Source organism: Hetaerina americana, unplaced genomic scaffold (genome assembly GCF_022747635.1).
Source record: "Hetaerina americana unplaced genomic scaffold, ioHetAmer1.1.p SCAF_42, whole genome shotgun sequence".
Lineage (NCBI taxonomy): Eukaryota > Metazoa > Arthropoda > Insecta > Odonata > Calopterygidae > Hetaerina > Hetaerina americana.
In genome coordinates, this window is record NW_027287008.1 from 1,973,592 (window position 1) to 1,996,045 (window position 22,454).

The following is a 22,454-nucleotide window of genomic DNA, read 5'->3' on the forward strand; positions in this document are numbered from 1 at the left end:
CGACGGATACGATTGGGCGGCGAAGGGGAGGGGATGGCGGTGTCTTCCACCACGCCCTGGGGAGGACGCGGAGCGACGGATCTCCCGTCTCTCTCCACCCTTCAGACTCGGTCCATGGGGCCTAAAGGCGTTATCCCACTGAACGTGACGTGAAGCGAGCGAGAGACGTCGGTCCATCAAGTGATCTTTTGTCAAGCGCAACTGGCAGCCATGTCGATCGTGCTATGAAACTTCATTGTGGAAAATTGTTTACCCCTTTTTTGTTTCAATCTTCCGTATAATTTGTTTTATTCTTTGAAATCACTTGGTTCGAAAGATTATTTATATAATTTTGTTCATACTTTTTGTTGCGCTAGAGCTGTTTGTGTTAGGCGAAGAGTAGTCGGGCCAGCGATTTGGATTCCGTGAATATAGCGTTCGTAATGTCCTCATGACTTGCAATGGATGTGAGGTGATCGCCCGAAACCAACTCTGCTGATATAGCGATGATGATGGCGCGCGTCGTATCAGGCCAAAAGGTGGGCCTCCCACTACATACTTTGGAAGGGGCATACGGAGTTTCGAGTTTCCTGTTTCAGTGCAGGACATTGCTCGCGCTCAGGGTGCGCGCTGGTGCTCTGGTTTCTCGTCCAGGGGTCCATCAGCCAATCAGAATTACTGGTGGCCTCGACTCTCCTCGCGATTCGATGCCGAGCGATTTCGTCCTCCAGTGAATCCTTAAATCATTGTTCTTCCCCCCTTTGTGATCGTCCTCAAGGAGGCATTTCTATGCCTCCATGTAAAAAGATGTGGCCGCTATAATTCGTATCCTGCGCTGCAGATTGAAGCACTCAAGACTCTACCACCGTACTCTACCGCAGTAGTTTCTTTTTCGTGAGTCGATATGGATTATTGATGATCTCTTTCTTCCGGTATCAATGGTAAACGGCTCTTTGCACTTCTTGCCTTAACCCATCTGCCTATAGGGTCTACTTACAATTAGTGTGAAAAGGTTAGGCGCATTAATCATTCTCAAGTTTTTACTGGTTTCAGTGGAAGATATCTTTAAAAATACTATTCTTCTTACCGGTAACTCAGTGGTTTGGCCTTTATGATTTACAGGAGTTTCCCAAGAAACTTAAAGACCGTGAAAAACATCAAGTTCAATTTTTTTCGCTTGCGACAGAAGACAGGCATTGATGATCTGTGAAGATTTGGAATAAATTAAAGTATGCAATTACCTGGGAAGGTTTTCTTAAACTTACGAAGGGTTGGAATAATTTTGATCATTTTTCTTCAATTTACATTATTGATGGAAGCATTAAAATTATACCTTTTTTCATAAAAGTTTCCTGAAATTAAAACTGGAATGGAAGCAAAATAGATTTCCAATTGTGTTTTAATTTGTGCGCAGTGATTAAGGAGTATGAGGTAATTCAGACCGCCGAGTACAGGCCGAAGTTTGCTTTAATGGGTGAGGGGTGATAGGTGCTACACTGGTACTGGTCGTACAGAATGTAAATTTAAAAAATTCAGGATATACGAGCAAGTTCAATTCCACCTGCCTGCTTCGATTTCCCGCTGTAACATGGCGCCTGCTGAGGTTTTACTGGGGACGTCCGGCGGAATCGAATCGTCAAACTTTTAATGCTGGTCTGCGTTCGATCCCGAACATGAAGCGACGGAGTGCTTCAATGCGATTTCAGAGGTCGAGAGTTTCAGTCGATAAACTGCGGGACTCGGTCTTTGATCCACGACTTCGATTTTCCGACGTTTGGTCTCTAAACCTGAGCGCTCGTTCGTTTCAATACGGCAGTAATTTCAACGATCCGTACGGAGTAAATTTGGGTCAACCCGCTTGGGGAATGGGAGAACAAACCGCCCGTTGGGGAACCCAGAGCCGGGGAGTCGATGGGAGGAGACGCGGAGCGAGCTGCGTGGGCGTTTAGCGATGAAATAATCGAGACGAAAAAAACTCGAAATCGATGGAGGGAGACGGGAAGTCGGAGGGAGCGAACACTCGGGAACGTTGGCGGGGAGGATGGTAAAAGGGATCGAGGGCGTGGGGTGTCAGGGGCGGCGGGAACGGTGGCAATTCCAGTCGGCTATTTCCGTCTAAACTTCTAAACCCCCTTCAACCACCCTCCCGACGAAATCCCCGCGCCCCCCTCCCTATAGGCCTTCATCTCCCTCCCCCCGGTCTACCCCTTCCCGCTCGCGTGCCAGCCAAGTAGGAGGGTCGAGAGTGAGTGAGTGAGAGAGGGATGGAGGTAAGGAGAGGGTGGGGATGGTACTCGCAGCATCTTGGCGCCCGTCGTTAAAGAGGATCCCGAGGGATTCTCCAATTATAGCCCCCTTCAAAAGAGCAGCCGCCTCCACCCTACTCCGCCGACCGCAGCCCCTGCCCCCCTCTCTCCACAACTCCCCCCTCCCTCCCTCTCTCTGCCCCATGCTACCCTCGCTTGGAGAGAGCACGAGAGAGTTCGCCTGCAGTGTCCTCCCCACCCCCGCCCTATGCTTTTCCCCGTAGTAGTCGGGATTGCGATGCCCGCTTCACAATCCCTTCATCCTCCCTCTCCGTCCGTGCAAGGGGACCGCGTCCCCCCGAGCTCTCTGCCGCCCATATCCTCCCCGTTCCCTCTTCCTCCCGGCACCAGATCCCCCGTGGGTTCCCCCCCACGGCCTCTTCCCCCCCTTCCCCGGTGTTTCCATGCGCCCCTCCCTGGACCGATTCCGGGCCGAGCCACCGCGATCCGGACGGGAATAGCCCCCTCGCCCTTTCCCACCTCTCCCCCCTCACCTCCCGCCCGCCCCCCTCGCCGCCTCTGCTCAACCCCCACCCTCTCCACTCGCCGCGCTCTCCGCCAGTAATTGTCCCCGATCCACGCTCGGTTTACGCATTGATTCATTTATGTCTCCCTCGGTACGCATAGATTTGGATACAAGGAACGACGGAGCGGAGGCAATCGCCTGACCTAAGCGCGCCGCCGACCACCGTGAAGCATTCGTGCTCACTTATCTGATATATTACGATGCCGGGCCGAACTTTTTGTTTCACGAAATATTGACCGTGTTGGGACGAGTGTCTCGCACGGTGACAGGTGTGTTGCGAGTGAGTGGGCCGGAAGTTTAAGTCTTTTTTAGGCAAGACTTTGGTACGTATCCGAGAAGTGACCACTCTGAGACCCTTTATCCCGTAAAAAATATAAAAAATGTTGATATTGTATTCATAAAAAGGCGATCGGTTGTGAAATTAGAAACAATATATCCGCTAACCAGGCCGAGACTGAAGAACAATGTAATCAGTTAAACAGAAAGTCATTTGATAATAAAAGCGCTACCAAAAAGGTTTTACCTATCCAAAAACAGCTGTAAATGTGCCCTATGTTTATTTTTATATAATTCTGCTCGAGAAAACAATGTTATAGCATTCCATCGAACGGGTTTATTTCTGTGTCGATTTTGTGACAATGTTGGCCTGGCACTACTCTGTGTGTCTTGTGTAGCCTAACAAGTGCATTATTTATCAATATCAAACACTTAATTTCCACTGCATCTCACACTTCTTTAGGATTCTACTGGAAATATTCTTAAAAATATGAAATACTACAGATCGAATTTCAAAGATTACCCAAACTAATTGTTGGACCAAGTTCCAAGAGTTTAAACATATTTGCTATTGCTTTTTTTGTAAACGTTTGAGTTTGCAGTGTTTCTTAAATATCAGCACATATGACATCAAAATATGACCCAGAAATGCCAGGGAAAATACTTTTTTAAACTCTGTGGTTACCCGTCTACAGTGCTGTAGGAGGGGAAGCATGCCATAGTGGTCCATTTTCAAAAAAGTTATATTTCCCCGCAAAGTGTACTTTTTTTATTTTCGAGTGTTTTTCAAAGTAACTCATTCTCAAAAAATATTTTGCGGTTAAACCCTACCATCTACCATTTATAAAACCCGCCGCTGCCCTTGCTGCGGGAGTTGCTAACATCAGCCAAATGCGGGATGTTTTACGGCACATGGAACTCTCATCAAGTGATAATTTCCTATTCCTGATCCTTAGCATCCTTACATTACAAATACCTACTCACGAGTTCAGGGAATTGCTGCATTTTTTTTTATTTTCCTCACTTCTTTTCTCCAGTGTATCGAACCCAGTGCTCCCCTCTGTCGCAGTCATCCTATCGTTGTGATCGGTTACTTTGGTCCGTGCAACTTGGCGTGACATCCATTAAAACTGTCCTCAAACCAAGAGCGAAGATTTCGATTAGATTCCCATACACTAGTATTGCCCAGATATAAGAAGTAAACCAGTATAAGAAGTAAATGGATTGCATGGCTGTAGGAGTTAAAAAAATTTTATTTCCTTACTGTTTCTTTCTAAGAAAATAGGATTGTTATTGCCGGCAGCCTAAATGAGGCTCTTATCAAAGATATATTCGCAGCTCCCAGAATTTAAGTGTTGGTAAAAATGTTGACGTTATTTTGTCTTTTACCTCTTCCCTTGAAACACTTCAGAAAAAGAATCAATTCAATTTAAGAACGGGGAACAAATTCTTCCCACCACAGGCCCTGCGAGTACAAGACAACAACTTAGTGTAATGTGTGTGTTGTTAATGTCTTTAACAAGTTTCTGTACTTTCTCAAAGATTAAATCCTACTGAAATGATCGTTCATCCGCATTAAAGATTGTCTTTCTATATCTGGATTGAATTTATTATAATATTTTTCATTTTTCGCATCCAAAATTTAATCGAAATGGATTGCGTGCGGATGCAACTTTGAGTTTTAGTCTTTTAAATAAGACGTTGTAATTGGTATTTTGTAGATTGCTGAAAAGAATTATAAAGGTATTTTGTGAATGACTGAAATTGTCCGAATGAATCTGTGGTAACATGTGCAATTGTGGGGGGGGGGGATGGTTCCAGATTTTAGTGCATATCGGCTGCTACCCTCATTTACTTTGTTTGGGAGTGCGTATTTCTGGGAATGTATGAACGAGTTAGTGCTCTTGCGCATAAGGAATCTAGAAAGTCACACCTTAGAAGATTAAGATCACACCTCCAGCATTAAGCGTTGAACTTCATTGTGTTTTGTTTTGTATAGTGGAGCCAAAGAGCCGAAGATGTTGGGATCGTTGGCCGCGGTGAGGAGCGAGTCATCTCCGGGAAGGGTATGGGAGGGAGTTCGAATTAGCCAAATTTGTGTTCGGCTGATTTCGAACGTGTACTCGTCTGGCGCTTTAACGAGGCCAAGGTTTCTGTATTAGTCAGCGACATCCGGGGGAGGACAACCCCTCTATCTCTGGAACTTTCTTTCATTACCTCTTCCGTACTTTGGGCGTCTTACAATATCTCGGTTTTTCCTTCTCAAGTTCCGTAGAAGTAATTGACACCACGTGCCTCAAGTATATTGCTTTAACGAGAAATTCGTAGTTAAGTTATTGAATCCGTATGCCTGTGTCAATATATCGTCGTAGGAAGGAGAAGGAATGGAAAATGATGTGGGTGAATAAGAGGGGCTTATTGAAAATATATTAAAAACACGAGTATTTTTTTGAAATTTTCTGTAGTTTATTATTATTAAATAAATGACAACTGACTTCGAATTAAAAGTTATTGAAACACCTAGCATCTCAAGAAATATGAATATCATAGGTAAGAATTGAGCATAATGTATTGATCCAAATCATGATTACTTAATGTTCTCCATATTCTTCCAATTTCATTTCTCGAAAAACTCATCGGTGGTAAATACTTATAAAGACGGCATCAGCATTTTCTGAGTCATTCTGTAACAGCGAGGTATGGACCCATTGAACACAAGCTTATATAGAGCCCTAATGGTTACACCCTGTAGTTTAGAAACCTTTAAAAAATTGTATTTTGCTAGTAACAAACTTAATTACATGTAGGGAACTTTTCCATGTTCATTCATTCAACTTCTGTTAAAATTTTCCTGGGCATCCCTCTCCTTTTTTCCGCCTTCTCGTATATCTTCATGTTCTTTTATTTTCTAACCAGCTTACATAAAAAAATTCTCTTTGACATCTCCATGACCTGAAATCTTTTTATCTCCTATTTTCGTATTCCAGTTTTCATGCAGCTGATCCAAATACATTTTTATTAATGTCTTTTATGGTACATCCTGCGTTGATATGACATGAAAATGCGTTGTTGCTATTTCTAATAGGTTTGCTATTATATTTCATATTTATGTTTCTGTTTTCATATTTATAGTATTCGTTTTCATTATGTTCACGTTTTAAATATTAAGTTGTACGATATAATATCAATGTATTCTTTTAAGGGCCGTCAGACAAACCAAAAGCACTTCTCGTGGCCGTTAAAAAGAAAAATTTAATTTCGCGCCGTGCACGCGATAGCATCATTCACGCATCCATACACGCCCATTCTTAAATGCATGAAAACTATTACGATAGCTGGCACAACCATAGTTACCAACCAACCGAAAAAAAACGGAAGAGAAGGAAATTAACTAAAGCTAAAGCCTCAGAGGTTTTCGAAGTAGTTCAATAAATCTCCCTCGCCCAAAGGTCTCTCCTCGGGAAAGGTTGGAGCTCCAAGTTTTACTTTGCGTCGGGTGTTTGTAGAAGTCATCCAAAGACACGATCTTTCGCCGAATGAGAAGCGTTGGTCACAAACAATGGCACACTGCAGAAAACTTGTACTCATAAGAGTTTCAACAATCTTACTCCGTTAACATTCCGTATTCCTTTGTCAAATGGTCCATCCATAATTTAATCGTCGAATTAAATACCTTCGTAACTGTACTTACTTGTCTAGACATCTAAACTACAATAACCATTTCCTATCACCATCATTACAAACATTTGAAATCCGCAACCCTTTCAATGCTTAAAAAATTAAGGAATAAAGTGTTGTAATATTTGCCTTGGAGCGTGGCGTTGAATAGATCAGAAACGTGGGCTTAAAAATAGGTGGAAGAAAAAGATGGGAAAAATTTGAAATGTGAACTTTGGGGATATTAGCTGGACAGATACAGTGAGGAGGATTGAAGAGGTTCCGAAGGCAGGAGCATGATAAAGATTACAAGCGAAAGGTATATGAATTGATTGGTCACGGTGGTAAAGTGCTTACTGGTGCATGGCGTATAAGGAATGGTTGAAGGAAGATGAGAGCGCAGCAGTTGCCAAATGGTGGTTAAGATGAGGGTGGAAGGAAACTATGCTAGAGTGGAGAGGTTGGCTGAACATATGGATGGAATATTGAACTACTTTGTGAAGGCTTGCCCCAATTGAAGATCACATTCATACTCACTTTTTTTAAATTTTATACTCACGATTGGTTGCATACATGGTACCCTGAAAGCCACTGCTCGGTTGTGTGATAGGGGTTGATTACACACCAGACTGCTTTTGACACAAAATACCCCATCCTAGCGCGGTCGAATGAAGTTATTCTAATTCCTTATCGTTCGTTGGAAAAATGACATCTCAAATCTACGATATATGCTCTTCACTTAATCTCTCTCATTTTATTTGCATGACCTCTCCTAGCGTAGTACGATGGGGATAATAATACATTTTAAACATCGTCGCTGAAGAGACTTCCTTCAAATGTATGCAAAAGATTTAATCTGTAATTCAACCTTCGCTCCGTGAGTGATTCCCAACCTAACTCCTCTAATAATGATGATATACTTCTAAGTTTATCATAACAAAATTTTACAAACCTAAATCCTATTACGCTGTGAGCGATCTAATGCCGAAATCCATTATGAGGATCCCATGTAATAGCAGCATATTCTGAATGAGGCTTAACTGTTGAAATATAACATTTCTCAATAACCTTTTCGTCGCATAATCTCAATACTCTTATAATAAATCCGAATCTTTTGTTGGCTCTTCCACATATTCTCCGTATATGTTTCAACCTGAAGAGGTCGTGAGTGAGGATGACGCATGAGTATTATTCGAGGCAACACTTTCTATTCCGGTATTCCTGATGCAGTTGGCGTTTGGGGGAGAACTGCTCATATTCCAAAAATTCATCACTACGCACTGTTTAAGTTTAATTCTAATTTCCAAGGGTTACACCAACTTTGTATAGCATTAAGGTCGCATGCTAAAGCTACTCTCAGCATGCCTCTCTAAATCACTGTATCGTCGGCGAATAAATGTATCTTTCTATTGGCCACGGAGTTAATTTCGTTGACATAAAGAAGGAATAAAACGGGTCCGGTAATATTTCCCTGGGGAACACCTGAAGGGACTTCTACTGCATTGGGTCTTTCTTAATACCCGACGTTTCAAAAAGCCTTTGATCCAGCCCAGTTAGATTTTAAATGGCTTTGCTCCCCCCTTTCTCCGTTTTTAAATAGGGGTTTTATATAAGCCTTTCTAGCGGTCAATGTGTACCTAGTTTTCCTCTAGGGACTTGTAAAATATGATTTCTAGAAACTGCGTGGTTTCCAACGCTAGTTCCTTAAATATACGAGCTGGTATTTGATCTGCCCCGGAGGATTTATTAGGGTTTTACGGCAGGGCGGCACCTAGAGGTATTGCGCTGTTTTCACCAGAAAGTATAAAATAGCCAAAGTTTAGTTCAATGTTGGTTTTCGGTCGGTTATTTAGCTCGTCGCAGTGGCCGCCTCGCCGCCGCCGTTCACTCCCTTCGTTCCACCGACCTCCCTTCCCTATCGTCTCCACTCTCTCCTCGAAAATCCCTTGCCTCTACCCTCTTCCGTGGAGAGAGCGCCCGGGGAAGCTGGCTCCCCGTCGCCTGTCATCACGCGACACCCCTCTCTCGACCTCCTCCCCCAACGTGTGGCGTTTCCGCGAAGTGCCACTCGGTTACCGTATTTTCCTGCGAACCCTTTTCATTTTCTGGAGCATTACCTTTCTCCCGTCTCCATAACCGTCATACTCACTATTCACCCTGCTAATGGGAAGCCAGACAGGACTTAATATGGTCGGCGAACTTGCTCGCTAAAGGGACGCTAATTTGTTCGTGTCATTCTTATTCTAAATGATTTTTTTTAAGGTCATGGTTCAAGAAAAAGCCCTAGCTTTCTGATCCGCGCCATGGTTGGGTCGTGGTGGAATATAATCTTCCACGAGATGTGAAAGCTTGTTTTCCAAGATTGGTGAATGTCTTTTCTTTCGTCTCCCATTTCGACCGTGACTATTTCAACGTGTTTTTTTTCTGCTCTTATCTTTCATTCTGCAAGTAAAGTAATTCTTTCCGCCTCCTTTTTTTCCAGCCTACTTAAGGGTCTTCAATTTTTTTCCCTCGCCCTCCATTCACATTTTTTCCCTCATTAATATTTATCTGTCTGCGTTGGCTTTTCATTTTGATGTTGCGGATTTGCTACGAGTGCCTCAGTAATATGCTCATGATGTTCTTTTACTGTTTGCCTAAATTTAAATGTGCTTTTCCTCCCTCCTAATAGATTATTATGCATTATGATAGAAAATAAAATTTTATTTCTCCATAAGGTCTTATTATTCCGCGTGCAATTATTTTTCCGTTTATTTATTTTCACCCTAATAACCGTATGTTAAAATACAAAGATGTTTCAGCCTCCGCTGTGGAAGGGAAAACTAATTGAAGGCTAGTTATTGTATGCTATGGCTTCGCTTTTATTACCCTTATTACTATTTTTATAATTTGAAATGAAATGAATGCAATTTTTGCTGAGATCCATCTCACCAATGAATTTTTAAAAGTGTGGTTGAGAGGTGTAATTGTAACAGATTTCCGGTACCGTGTTGAAAGCTTTAACATCATGCATAATAGAGCGACGAGGCAGTTCTCTCATTTAACATGGGCATTGAATAAATGGCTGGGAAAAGTTACAGCCTTTTTCAGTGAACTTATGCCAAAGCAATCAAACGTATTGTGATTAAACCAAAGCTACTAGAATTATTTTTTATGTTGCTATATCTAAACTAAGAGATTCTCGATATGTCGCTGAAAGGAAAAGGACTTTGAATCACAATTTCTACTGCCTTTAGAAATATTTACCGTTGTTTTAGAGAGAGCATTCGTATTCAGAGCATTCGCTGTTTTTATTTTTAACTGCGTCGCTCCTTTTCTTGGAATTTAGTTGTCTCATTGTTTCTTTGTGGAACATATGGTATTATTTTCCATATCTCTTTCATCATCTTTTTTAATTTTTTTATTAATTGTACATCCCTTAATCAATGGTCCATGTCTAACAATGTTTATGGATGCTTAGTATTTCATCGTATGGCGTGTATGATTTAATACGCGTTATTTTATTAAAATATTTTAAGGATGCCTGTGGTGACCTCATGGTCACGTATAAAATGATGAAATTCGAAATGCTTTCGTCTGCCATTCTGAAGTCTCTGTGGAATATTTCTTCATAGTTTTTTAATGCGTGTGCTAATACCTATTTCGAGAAACGAGATTAACTTTGTTGTTTGTGCCTTTATGGTGTGTAACGGCTAAAGACAAAATGCTATAATTCCTGAATGTTACACAGCGTACGACTGAAGAGTTATCTAAGTGGAGCAAAATACTTTAATTTTCAGAGAATAATTGGGATAGGATTAAATGTATAATGTTGTCAAGTAAAATTAGAAATTAATAGAGTACAAATGTGGGTCTCTGGTAAAGAATGGATATATATTATAATCCTTAAGTTCTTCGCACATTGTCAAGGCTAAAATTGTATCAAATGTGTTTAATACTGCGTTTAATGACTGGCATATATGGCCGGATCGCTGTTGTCCCATCATGATTTGACTGTCTAGAATAGCCGTATTCCGGCTTCCTACCCAACTGTGGGGAAATGAAGGTTATTGTGGAATATATCTATCCTTAAGAAAACAATCTTTACCCTCGGTTTTATGCCGTTTTCTATGGAGTGATTCTAGTGAGCCCAGTGATTCATCCGATTTCACTTGATAGCTTTAAAAAGTATAACCTTTGGCGATACATTTATTATCAACTGGAATAATACGTTATCAGAGATGAAAACCGCGGGTGGGTATTTCCAGGAGGCTTGAAATTCCAGTATAAAACCTATAATAATCGAATTAACGTATTCGTTTCGCCGACTTCTATTATGGGGAAAGTATATTTCCTTATGTATGAATCGCCATTTGTAATCTCGTGAGGTTTTGAAAACGACTGTTAAAGGCTAAACAATCCGAATTTTTTGGATATTGGTTAATATTCAGATGACAGTCGAATAATAGGTACGAGACAAAAACGCATTCGAATGAACATTTCCAAGGTCCTGTTGAAGCAGGTTGAGCAGTTTAAATTTTGCGTCGATTCATGTCTGCAAATGAAACTTGGATTCACCACTAAGACGAAAGAGTAGTAAAAAAAATGGGCTGCAAAAGGTGAACCTGCCCCGAAAAAGGCGAAGACATTTGTCGGTAATGGCGACGTTTTTTGGGATAGTAATGGAATTGTGTTCATCGATTTCTTCTAGAAGGTTAAATAAGTAGTAGTAGTTTTGAGGGGAGGCGACCGACAGCTATTGTATATATATATATATAGCATTTGCGCCATAGGGGAAGGACAGGAAAGGATGAAGGGTGGAGAGAAACCCGGCGTCGGCATTAGCCTACTCTTTACGAAAGGCGCCAAGGGGTCCGCGGCTTAACGTCCCATCCGACGGACGGCGTACTCACTCAAAGTGCCCTCCACGAAGCACCTCAAGTAGGGATCGAGATACCTCTGAAAAATATTTAACACCGCCGGGATTTGAACCCGCGCCCTCAGGGTGGGAAGCCAGTACGTTAGCCCCCGCACCATCTCGATCCCCAAGGTTAAATAATTACGGGAGAGTATAACGCATAATTACTCGACAAGGTGAATGCAGACATTGCGAAATAAAACGACCGCATTTGAAGAAGAATAAAGTGCTCCTCCTTGAGTACAACGCACCTGCTCACAATTCGGCGGGCGCCATGGCTAAAATTCAGGAATGCTCTTCAAATTGGTTGACCACTCACCGAATTCACCAGATCTGGCCCCCAGCGACTTTTTCCTGTATCCTAACCTTAAAGTTTCGCTTGAAAAACAGATATTTTCATCGGACGAGGAGTTTATCGCCTACGCAAACGTCTATTTAGTAGAGAAAGATGTCAACTACTATTTTGAATGGTAAAAAAAAAACTTTAGAGTATCGCGGGAAAAATGTATCTACTTTAAAGGAGACTTAAGTTGAAAAATAAAAAGAAATTTGAAAATAATGTCCCGTTTATTCGTTAGGTCGAAAACTTTTCAGACTACCCTCGTTAGGTAGCTTTGAGAAGTGCTTTCTAATTCAACTTAAATATTTCAATGGTATAGGATCTCCACTTGTGAACATTCATGCTGAGGAATAAGATAAACGATAAACTTTGTAAAATTCCCAAAGAAAAATTGTTGACACGGTACTCCGGATGCTTCTCATATTTGACATCTTCAGGTACCTTTCGTAAACATAAATATACTTATAATATTGTATAAATCTTCAAAGACATATCAAATTGGCATAAAAAGAATAAGTACATTTTTTTGTAGAAATATCCTGTAAAACTATCTTCTCTGAAAATGTGTGAAAGGGTAATGCATTTGAGTGTTATTATACGGGGTGTTTCAAAATGAATATGAGGGTTTTAAGGCTTTGTTGTGTTTATTACATTTAGAGCTTGTAACAGCTGCAAATGATATGGACGTAGTTGTTAGCGTCTCCTTAAAACTCTCCACACACACACACACACGTCACTGGAATTCATAATTCACGACTAGCCTTCCTAACCGATGTATTGGTCGTCCCGCACTCTTTCCTTCGCAGACAGCTGTTGTCTTCAAAGGATGTTATTATCACTTGGAGGCATACTATAGAACTTAGAACGGAACTCACATTTCACTCTCGCTACAGATTTAATCTTTGCAGTTTGTAAAACACATAACACTTTCTGTTCACTTGTCGCAGTCTTTGCTACTAGCACTTTTTAACGGACGACAGAGGAAACAGAGCATGCGCAGGTTTATCGGCAAAACTTTTTGAGTTGCTCTTTTATATGACGTTTAATTTATAATACTAAGTTAAATGTAATAAACACTACAAAGTTTTAAAATCCCGATATTCATTTTGAAACGCCCTGTAAAATTGCTATTCACCTTGCTCAGAGACTAGGTTAACTCTGTGCTATATTTGTTTGCATATTACTTCCTGCACCAGAAATGAACAAGATTAGAACCATGGTAATGGTTTGCAGTTGAAGTAGGGAAGAAAATCTCCATTCTAAGGGCCGGAGAAGGTATTGCAATAAGAGCAATCGGGTAGCAGTTCAGGAGACCCTTTAAACCTCCCGAGTTGATCTTCAAACACCACTACGAGCTCTCGATGTCACCGTCGAGACACCAGTAGCGATTACCTTTTGTAATGAATAAATTCCTGAGTGGGCGCCATGCAATGTCAGAAATGTTGAGGACCTCACCCGACAACACCCGAAACCGTTTGTACTACTTGGTGATTTTAACGCTCACAATCCCTATTGGGGAGGAGGAACGTCCATAATGATAGATGTCAGATTTTAGAAAATCTTAGGGGCGATTTTAATTTTATTTTATTGAATAATGAGTAGAAGGCACATTTTAATTGTTTGAACGAAAAGTTCTTTATTGATCTAGTCATATGCTTTTCTAGTATCACTCACACATTCAAGCTGTCCATACTCATGGACTTGTGTGGGAGTGATTACCTACCTGTGATTTTAACAAGGCGTGGATACTTCAGTGCAAGTTTGGATCATCCGTCTAATTAGGTTTTACGTAACGCTAATTGGTAAGGCTTTGAAAGGAATGTTAGCGTGCACCATAATAAGGATCTCGGTGGCTCGTATAAAGTCCATTCTCTGACCGAGACTATCATCAGCGCTAACGATAACATTCCCACAGCATTCATCGATGCCCGGCGACCGCCTTTTCCTTGTTGGTCCGTGGTATGAATGGAAGTTATACTGAGAAGAAGAGGAGCTTTAAATGATTGCCTGGTTCATTTTAATTTGCCAGCTTTTCTAAGACTCGGGGTTCAGGTATATCTAACCGTTAAAGAGGCCAAACGGACGTCGTGGATGGAACACGTGCCAACCCTATCAAACCACAGAACGCCAGTTGCTGAGGTCTGCACTAAAATCAATAAGATTAGGGGCCTACGCCACTAAACTTGCATATCCGGCGTGGATGTCAACTCATGCATAATGTTTCCCTCTGATATTAGCGAAGCCTTCGGGCAGTTTCATGCTACCGTCAGCAGAGGCTCGAATTTATCATATCTACACTCTTCGCGGAACCTCATAGGCGTGCCGAGAGGCGGCAAAAAATGGCGAAAATGGCGCCATGCACATCCCTGCAATGAACTATGTACGTCGAGGGAATTGCGATCTGCCGTAGCTGGGTCTAAATCCACGAACACTAAGTTCCAACCGTGTACATAACGATTTCTTAAAAAATATCCCCATGTCATCTCATCACTTTGTTGTCGCCACCTTAAATCAACTGTGGAAATGAGAAGGGAGGGATCAGTGGCGGAAATCTGTCGTGATACCAATCCCGAAACCTGTGAAGAAGAAAAGGAACTCGGAAACTACCGTCCTATATCCCTGACTAGTTGTTTCTGCAAAATCCTGAAAAGAATAGTGAATCGAAGGCTCATTTGGTGCTTAGAGAGGCGAAACCTTTCTAACGTTCAATGTGGAGCTCGGCCCAGTAGGACGACCATTGTTCATGTGTTCCGCGCAGATATCCGCATCTCCAGTAAGGTTTTCCAATACGTCAGCATGTCATAGCCGTCTCTTTAAGTATAGAAAAAGTATACGACAGAGTTAGGCGATACATAATTTTAAGCTCGTTACACAAATGGAACTTTAGGGTAAAAATGTTTTCATTTTTTATTTTCATCATTCTCCAAATCCGCATCACAAAAGCCTCCTATCTATGCCTTTTGTCTTGCATCAATGGTAAAGTTTTCACTTCAATTTTCATCACCTTCTCACTCAACACTGCTGCAATCAAAACCATCCTCCTCATGAAAACTTCCCTGCTCAATGCTGTTCTTCTTCATCTGTCCATACTCTGGACTATCTTGGCTCAAAACACTTCCAAGGTAGATAAACTGTTCCACCTGATCTATTTTAGGCCCTCTAATTTTAAGATAAATCTGGTTGACCTAAATAAAGAAGTCAAGTTCAGAGTCCTCATAGTGTGGACTGCTCATCAGGCACCTCCCATCGGTGGAATATTATTTCCACATAAACGGATATGCTGCCACAGCAAATTCTTATTTTGGAAAATTAGAGAAATGTTAGAATTCCGTTAGCATCTTTAAAAACTGCAAACAAAAGGGCGAATTATTAGAAAATTATAAAATTAGGTAATGTCCAATGAGAACGTTTTAGTAATTTTAAGAAAGGGGAGCCAACAACCATATAAGTGCTGGAAAGAAATTGGAACAAGCTTTTGGAGTGACTGTGATGATAACAGTTGGAGATCTGGTGGGAAGGGACATCCAGTACTTGATTTGTAATGCAGAAAACATTATTTTATTTAGAAGTGGATAGGTAGACCACACAAGACATTTATTTGTATTGATATTGTGTTATTCAGATGTTGAATTTTGTTCACTCTAATGCCTAGTATTTTTGTATGAGTATTTTTGATATAATTATGTATGCCCCACTCTATTAGATAGAAACACATGGAAAAGTGGAGTAAAATATAGTATATTTTATATATTTACAGTGCCATGAGAATACTCCTGCAGAAACTACCTCGTCCCTGGATTGTGGATGAGAAGAAGGATGATGGTTACACGGCATTGCACCTTGCAGCCCTAAACAATCATGTTGAAGTGGCGGAACTCCTGGTGCATGCTGGGAGAGCCAATATGGACCTTCAAAATATAAATCTCCAGACCGCTCTGCATTTGGCTGTGGAGAGGCAGCACACCCAGATAGTCAGGGTAAGTGTGTGAAAACCTGGATCTTCTGGTAATGGAACAGGAGGACGATTAATTAATATTTTCAAAGTAGAACAGACTCGTAACATATTTTTCTCCCTCTCCTTTCACTTCCATTTCACAGCTTTTGGTGCGTGAAGGAGCCAACCTGAACATACCAGATAAAGATGGAGACACACCATTGCATGAAGCTTTGCGTCATCACACACTGTCTCAGTTGCGCCAACTGCAAGATGTGCAAGATGTCGGAAAGGTAATGATTTTCCTTAAATTCTTTGCTGCTTTTCAATTTAGAAGCTATGAGAACAACTCATTAATGACGAATTTTCACATTGATCAAATGTATTAATGGCTATTGCCTGGTATTCTCAGTTAAATTATTTTAATAATTATCTTCTTTCATGTTTAAAATTTAAATTATCAAAAGGTTTTAGTTCAGTTTTTGTGAAGATAACTATATCTTTTTTCAGCTTCTAATGGGCCTTGGGTGCCAGGGATCAGATAAAAAGTCATCTGCATCTATTGCTTGCTTCCTCGCAGCCAATGGTGCTGACCTGTCAGCCCATAACAAGAAAGGGCAAACACCTCTTGATCTTTGTCCAGATCCTAATCTCTGCAAAGCTTTAGCAAAATGTCACCAGGAGAAGGCTGTGTGAGTACATCATATTATAGAAATACCAATTATTCTTAAAAATAAGACCAATTTCAATATTTTTGAAGTCAATGTCATTGAATTACAATTGATTACCCAAAGTGGGCATTGGCACTCAATTGGCAATCAATTAATAATGTGACAGCTCACCTAACCTCCCCAGGGGGTACTAGAAAATAGTTTGGGGGATAACTTGGTATCTACTTGAGTAAAGTGTGATCACCTCCATTTAAATACTGAAATCCACCATTGCACCACTGGTGATTAACATGGGGTGGACTCAGCCGCAGCTAGGGGCAGGCATGCACCCTTGGTGCAAAAATGGGGGAATTGTTTGATACTGTTTGTATGCCACTTGTTTTTTGGAACCTATGATGCATCCTACAACAGAACTATGAATACAATTTGTATGAGAAATAGCAAGGTGGTGGAATCCAAGTTTGCCATGTGTGACACAGATCCTGTTTGTATACTTTTGTGGTTTTGCTTATTTCTTTCGATTTGATCTGAATAAACAGAATAATATTGGGAATAAGATTTCAATTATTTTGTGCAATTTTTAGCAGTGCAATTCAGATATAAATACTAGTTTAATGACTCTTTAAGATTATATTTTTTTATCATAATTTTTCCCTCTTTTTGACAATCAGTAACTCCAGACATTACAAGACTCAGAATTGAGTTATATGATGCAATTTATGTAAGAATCAATATTTCCATGTGTTAACATTTTTTATATTGATTGTCAGTAATGTATTTCAATCCACTCAATTGTCTGCCCATCTGAATTTTATTCATAAATCATAAGCTAAGAAGCAAAAGATCTAAAATCGACAAAAACAAATTGTGGGATGAATAATGCCATATTTTATCAGTGATTAGAAGAATTACAATTTCAAAATAATATCCATTAAGATATAAATATATATATATATATATATATATATATATATATATATATATATATATATATATATATATATATATATATATATATATATGCTTTCATAGACGTAACACGGAAGTGCCGAATAGTACAATACACAGTAACACATAATATAGAAACACAAAAAAAAGAGAACACTCACACGTATTTTCTTGATATTTCGACGGAAACAATCCGTCTTCCTCTGAAGATGTAGAAGTAATGACTGCTGGAATTGTTATATATATATATATATAACAATTATATATATATATATATGTATATATATATATATATATATGTTATATATATATATATATATATATATATATATATATATATATATATATATATATATATATATATATATATATGTATATATATATATATATATATTTATATTTATATATATATTTATTCATTTATTTATATTTATAATCTGCTACTAGAGTTTTTTCTTAATTTTGTGAAATATTGTAATGAATCTAAAATAGCATTAGGATATAATTTTTATTATTTATTTGCATTCTGCAGTCAACTGCTGTAGTCTTCCTATAGTACCTATCCATTTCCCTAATGATTAGTTGAGAGAAAATGGAAATTTAACCTAAGCAGGTTTTTTATTACTTGTAATTATGATGGAAATCATTGAACTGTAAAAAGTGGAGGAATAACATAGAATTGAAGTACTTTATCCACCATGGAACCTGTTAATAGAGATTAATAATAAGTTAATTAACTGATAATGCCATTAAGATTTTTTATGATTGAAAAATTAAGTAAAGCAACCTAAAGTGTTATATTTTTCTCATTATTTTAAAGCATGTCTGATTTATTCTTTTATGTAGGTACCTTTCAATAATTTCATGAAAGATGTAATTAATCAACTTGGAAGTTGTGTTGCATTCTCATAGATAAGCTTAGCATAGCTTTGTGATTATCATGTAATTGAAAAATCCTGGAAAAATTGACATTCCATCTGGAAATAGCAGAACTACGCGTGAAATTGTTCTTGCGCATTTGTTGCACACCCTTATTATTAGTACTTCACACATTGCATATACTACAGCTTTTGAACCTATGTTGATGGTAAATGTTCTTTAAATTATAATGCAAAACTTATATGTTTTCATAGTGATGGACAAGAGTCCAACTCACGCCCTGGATCTGTTGGATCTGGTGCTGGCCTTGGTGCAATTGGTGGTAGCAGTGTTGTAAGTGCCGTGGAAAGGGGCTCGGGTGATGAAGCTTCTGGTGGTGCAGAGGGTGGTGCTGAAAATATTTCTCTCCACCACCACCAATCCCAGCACTCCAACCTCACAAGCAATATGGGAGGGACGCGGCATATCAACCTGACCCCGCAGCCAGGGCTGGAGGTTCCCCGTGCCCCAAGCACCAACAATAGACAGGCACCACCACCTCCCCCACAGCAGCCACCGCCACCACCACCACCACCACTGCTTCTCTCTGGTGTTGCCCCCGATGAGTGCCTTGTCTGCTCTGATGCCAAACGTGATACAATATTCAGGCCATGCAGCCATGTTGCCTGCTGCAATGCCTGTGCGCACAGAGTCAAAAAGTGCCTTGTTTGTCGTGAGTCTGTAAATGGGCGATCTAAGGTAAAAATTATATTCATTCCAAAGACCTTTCTCCCTTCATATTTTTTTCTGTTGATTTGTTTTGGTATTTTGAAACCATTTAGGTTTCATAGTAAATGGGTATAATATTGGTGATTTTTCACAAGATAGGTTTTTTTATGAATGATGTGTTTATCAATTTAAAAACAGAATTACATCATCAAGTAAACCTGGGTATTTTCTATCACCATGGGAGCCAGTGGATCAACCTAGCTTCACACCCTGGTGTGAGAAAAACTACTAGGCTCTCTTAGCTAATAAGCAATATCTAATGAATATCATAAAGTTGGACAGGCCATCACCTTATTAGGGACTAATTTGCTGGTCTAGATTTTTAAAATATATTCAGAGAGTCAGTCTAAATAGAATATGAAGTGGTTTTTTTTATAGTAGCGTGACTTGTGGACGTACGTGATTTGGATAAGGGGGCAACTTGAGTTGAATTACAGTCATTTCTTTTCTTGCATAAGTTATGGTTGTCATTATATCATTAGTTTGTAAATTAAATATGGAAACTCCTTTTTGCTAGTGAAGTATATCCTATATCATTTCCTATATAATAGGATATCAAGCAGCCAACTTAGATGATCATTATATGAATATGGAGTGATTAAGGTCCAGTCAAGGCCTTAGGTATCCTTGCTTAGGGCCATCACTTGCTGTAGACTCTAATCTTACCTTAAGCATTGTTGTTGTGGCTTTATTAGTGCACTACTGTATTTTTATGAACAATGACGCTAGGAAAATTTGTCCCGCCTGTCAAAAGAAGATAAAGCAAATCCATTTCTGGTCTGTCTTATTATTCATCATAATGGGTATCAGTGGCACTGTGAAGACTTAGCTACCAAGTCTGATGATTTAACTCACAAGCTCATTCAACACATGAATAACAGTGTAGCCTTACCATTGAATAATAAAGATGTCTAATACATGATATTGTCAGTTCCAAACTGCCACAGTTTCTTGTGAGTTTTGGGTTTCATATTTGGGGAGAAATATTTTTACTAGATTAGCATTTTCATACTTTTTCTTAAAGGCTTCTTCACTATTCCACACAATTGACGTAGGGGAACTCCATGACTGCTATGAAGTGCATTCAAGTCATGCTTACTAATCCATGCCCAGAAATATCTCGTTCTTCTATGTAGTTCTTGTTATTCAATGTAGTTCTTGCTCATATTGATCCTTATATTGCCCAAATTGATGAAATGGTTCATACTTGGCTTAAAAATGAGAGACTGAGCATTTTGTACTTTGAATACTAGTATTCATCCTCTTAATAGTTTTACTTTATATTCGTTTTTTACTGTGCTTCCTGGATATTGGTGATTTTTGTTTATCAGAGGAAATGTTTCATTTTGTTTTTAGGCAGTATAGTTGTCAAGAGGTGATTTTCTTTACCTATGGCTGATTTTTAGGCTTCCTGTTGAGAAATAAGAATGGTAAATGTTGATTGCAAATGATGCAATATATGTTGACTTCACCACTGCTGCATCATTTTATTGAAACAATGCATCATTATTTTTTCAGAATTTTGACTTAATTTTCCAGAAAACCTATGTCCATATAAGAGAGTTTTTATCTCTGTCTATAAATTGTGACTACAAGAGAATTTTTGATCGGAATTTCAAATTAATTCATAAATGATTCTGGCATTCTGTAGTATAATATGTTATTTGCCAAATATCAAAATGAGATTATCTATTGTTCCTTGTCATTTCTAACAGCTGCAATCAGTAACTATTACCACATGACCAACATTTACCTAAACATACACTTATTTGGAGATTTGGATTGCCCTTGTGTGCTGAAATATTCCCTGGAAACCTTGGAGGATTGCTTGATGGTTATATAGTGAATACCCTGATTGAATTTCATTATCAAGAAGTAAAGATTACTTAATTAAGTAAAATTTTGCCTGCTTTGAATCTAATTAAAATTTACATTTTTGAATTGAACTCAAATTTCCATCTAACAAAGATGTTTAAAGGTTCTTATGGTCCCTAATCTATGTGAAGTTCTTATCTATGAAATTTGTAAACCTCAGTATTAAATACACTCCTTTGTTGAGAGTATTAGTATTAATTTTATGTTTTCATCACACTTCAGAGCACCTCTTCTTATTGAGTTCCATTCAAATTGAAAGGTTTTTACATTTGTATCAAAGGCTTGAGGTAACTGATTGTTTTTTTTTTCATTTCATTGCTTGATATAGATTGAAGAATGTGTTGTGTGCTCGGACAAGAAAGCATCTGTGATGTTCATGCCCTGTGGCCACATGTGTGCTTGTGAGGCTTGTGCTGCCCTCATGAAGAAGTGTGTTCAGTGCAGGGCCCAGATAGACCGAATGTTGCCTTTCTCAGTCTGCTGCGGAGGCAGTGGTAGGTGACATATGCTTGTTAAGGCATTGAGGTGCCTTCTATTTTTGTATACACCATTCTGTTTTTATCAGCAGTAGCATTATCCTCTCTACATTGCATGGTTGTGCTTTTTTGTGATGAAGTAGTGATGAAAAAGTAATTATTATTTAATGCTTTTTCATTGTAAGGTTAATTTGTATAAGTAGGTGATAACGCAACCCTGTATGGGTATTATTATTTCTGCTTTTTCTAAATTTAAAAGTAAACATTGCCCATCTTTTGAGTAATAATTTGTATCTTACTGCAGGTATTCAGTTTCCTGTGAAAATAGAATAGTTTGCAAAAGTACGTGCCATGAGTATCCATGCAACTAAGACCTAGAAATCTGAGTGGGCTTAAGCAGACATGATGTATTATTTCATTTTTTTAAGACATGTGCAGAAGGACAGTAAAATTCTTGTGTTTTTGTTTTAACTTAAAAGGTGTTTGCCATGTTTTTAAGGGAATAATCAGTTATTTCTATGGTCATCTCATGGTGTGCTTAGCTGAACTCTCTCTTAAAAGACAGCCCTGTATGTATTTATATTATTCCTTTTCTTCAAATTATAATCAAGGGACAAATACTTATAGAATTTAAACATGCACAAATTCTCTTCTGCATACTGTCACACATTAATATGGCCCCTTTCTCCCGAGAACAACCTCTTTTGACTTCTGCATTCATTTTTTTTGTCAATAAAATCTAGTATTCACTGGAGAACCTGTTAATTTATTTTTATTTATTTCACTATTAAAAATCTTTCATTGTAAGCCAAGGATTTGTTTATTAGGACTTCTTAAAACTATATTTAAAGATATTCAGCAAGAATATGACGTATAAAAAATGATTAAACATCAGTTTAAACTTTTAATAGCATTCATTATC

General features: G+C 39.1%; 1 protein-coding gene across 1 annotated transcript in view; it reads left to right on the plus strand.

Annotated features, from left to right (window-relative positions):
* LOC139692857 (E3 ubiquitin-protein ligase MIB1-like) overlaps positions 1-22,454 on the plus strand; it is a 142,477-nt gene that overhangs the window by 104,188 nt on the left and 15,835 nt on the right. The window contains exons 2-6 of the mRNA XM_071591171.1: positions 15,739-15,958; positions 16,080-16,208; positions 16,426-16,607; positions 18,668-19,151; positions 21,385-21,550. Of these exons, the coding sequence (XP_071447272.1) occupies positions 15,743-15,958; positions 16,080-16,208; positions 16,426-16,607; positions 18,668-19,151; positions 21,385-21,550 (1,177 nt within the window). The 5' untranslated portion in view covers positions 15,739-15,742. The remainder of the gene's footprint in view (positions 1-15,738; positions 15,959-16,079; positions 16,209-16,425; positions 16,608-18,667; positions 19,152-21,384; positions 21,551-22,454) is intronic.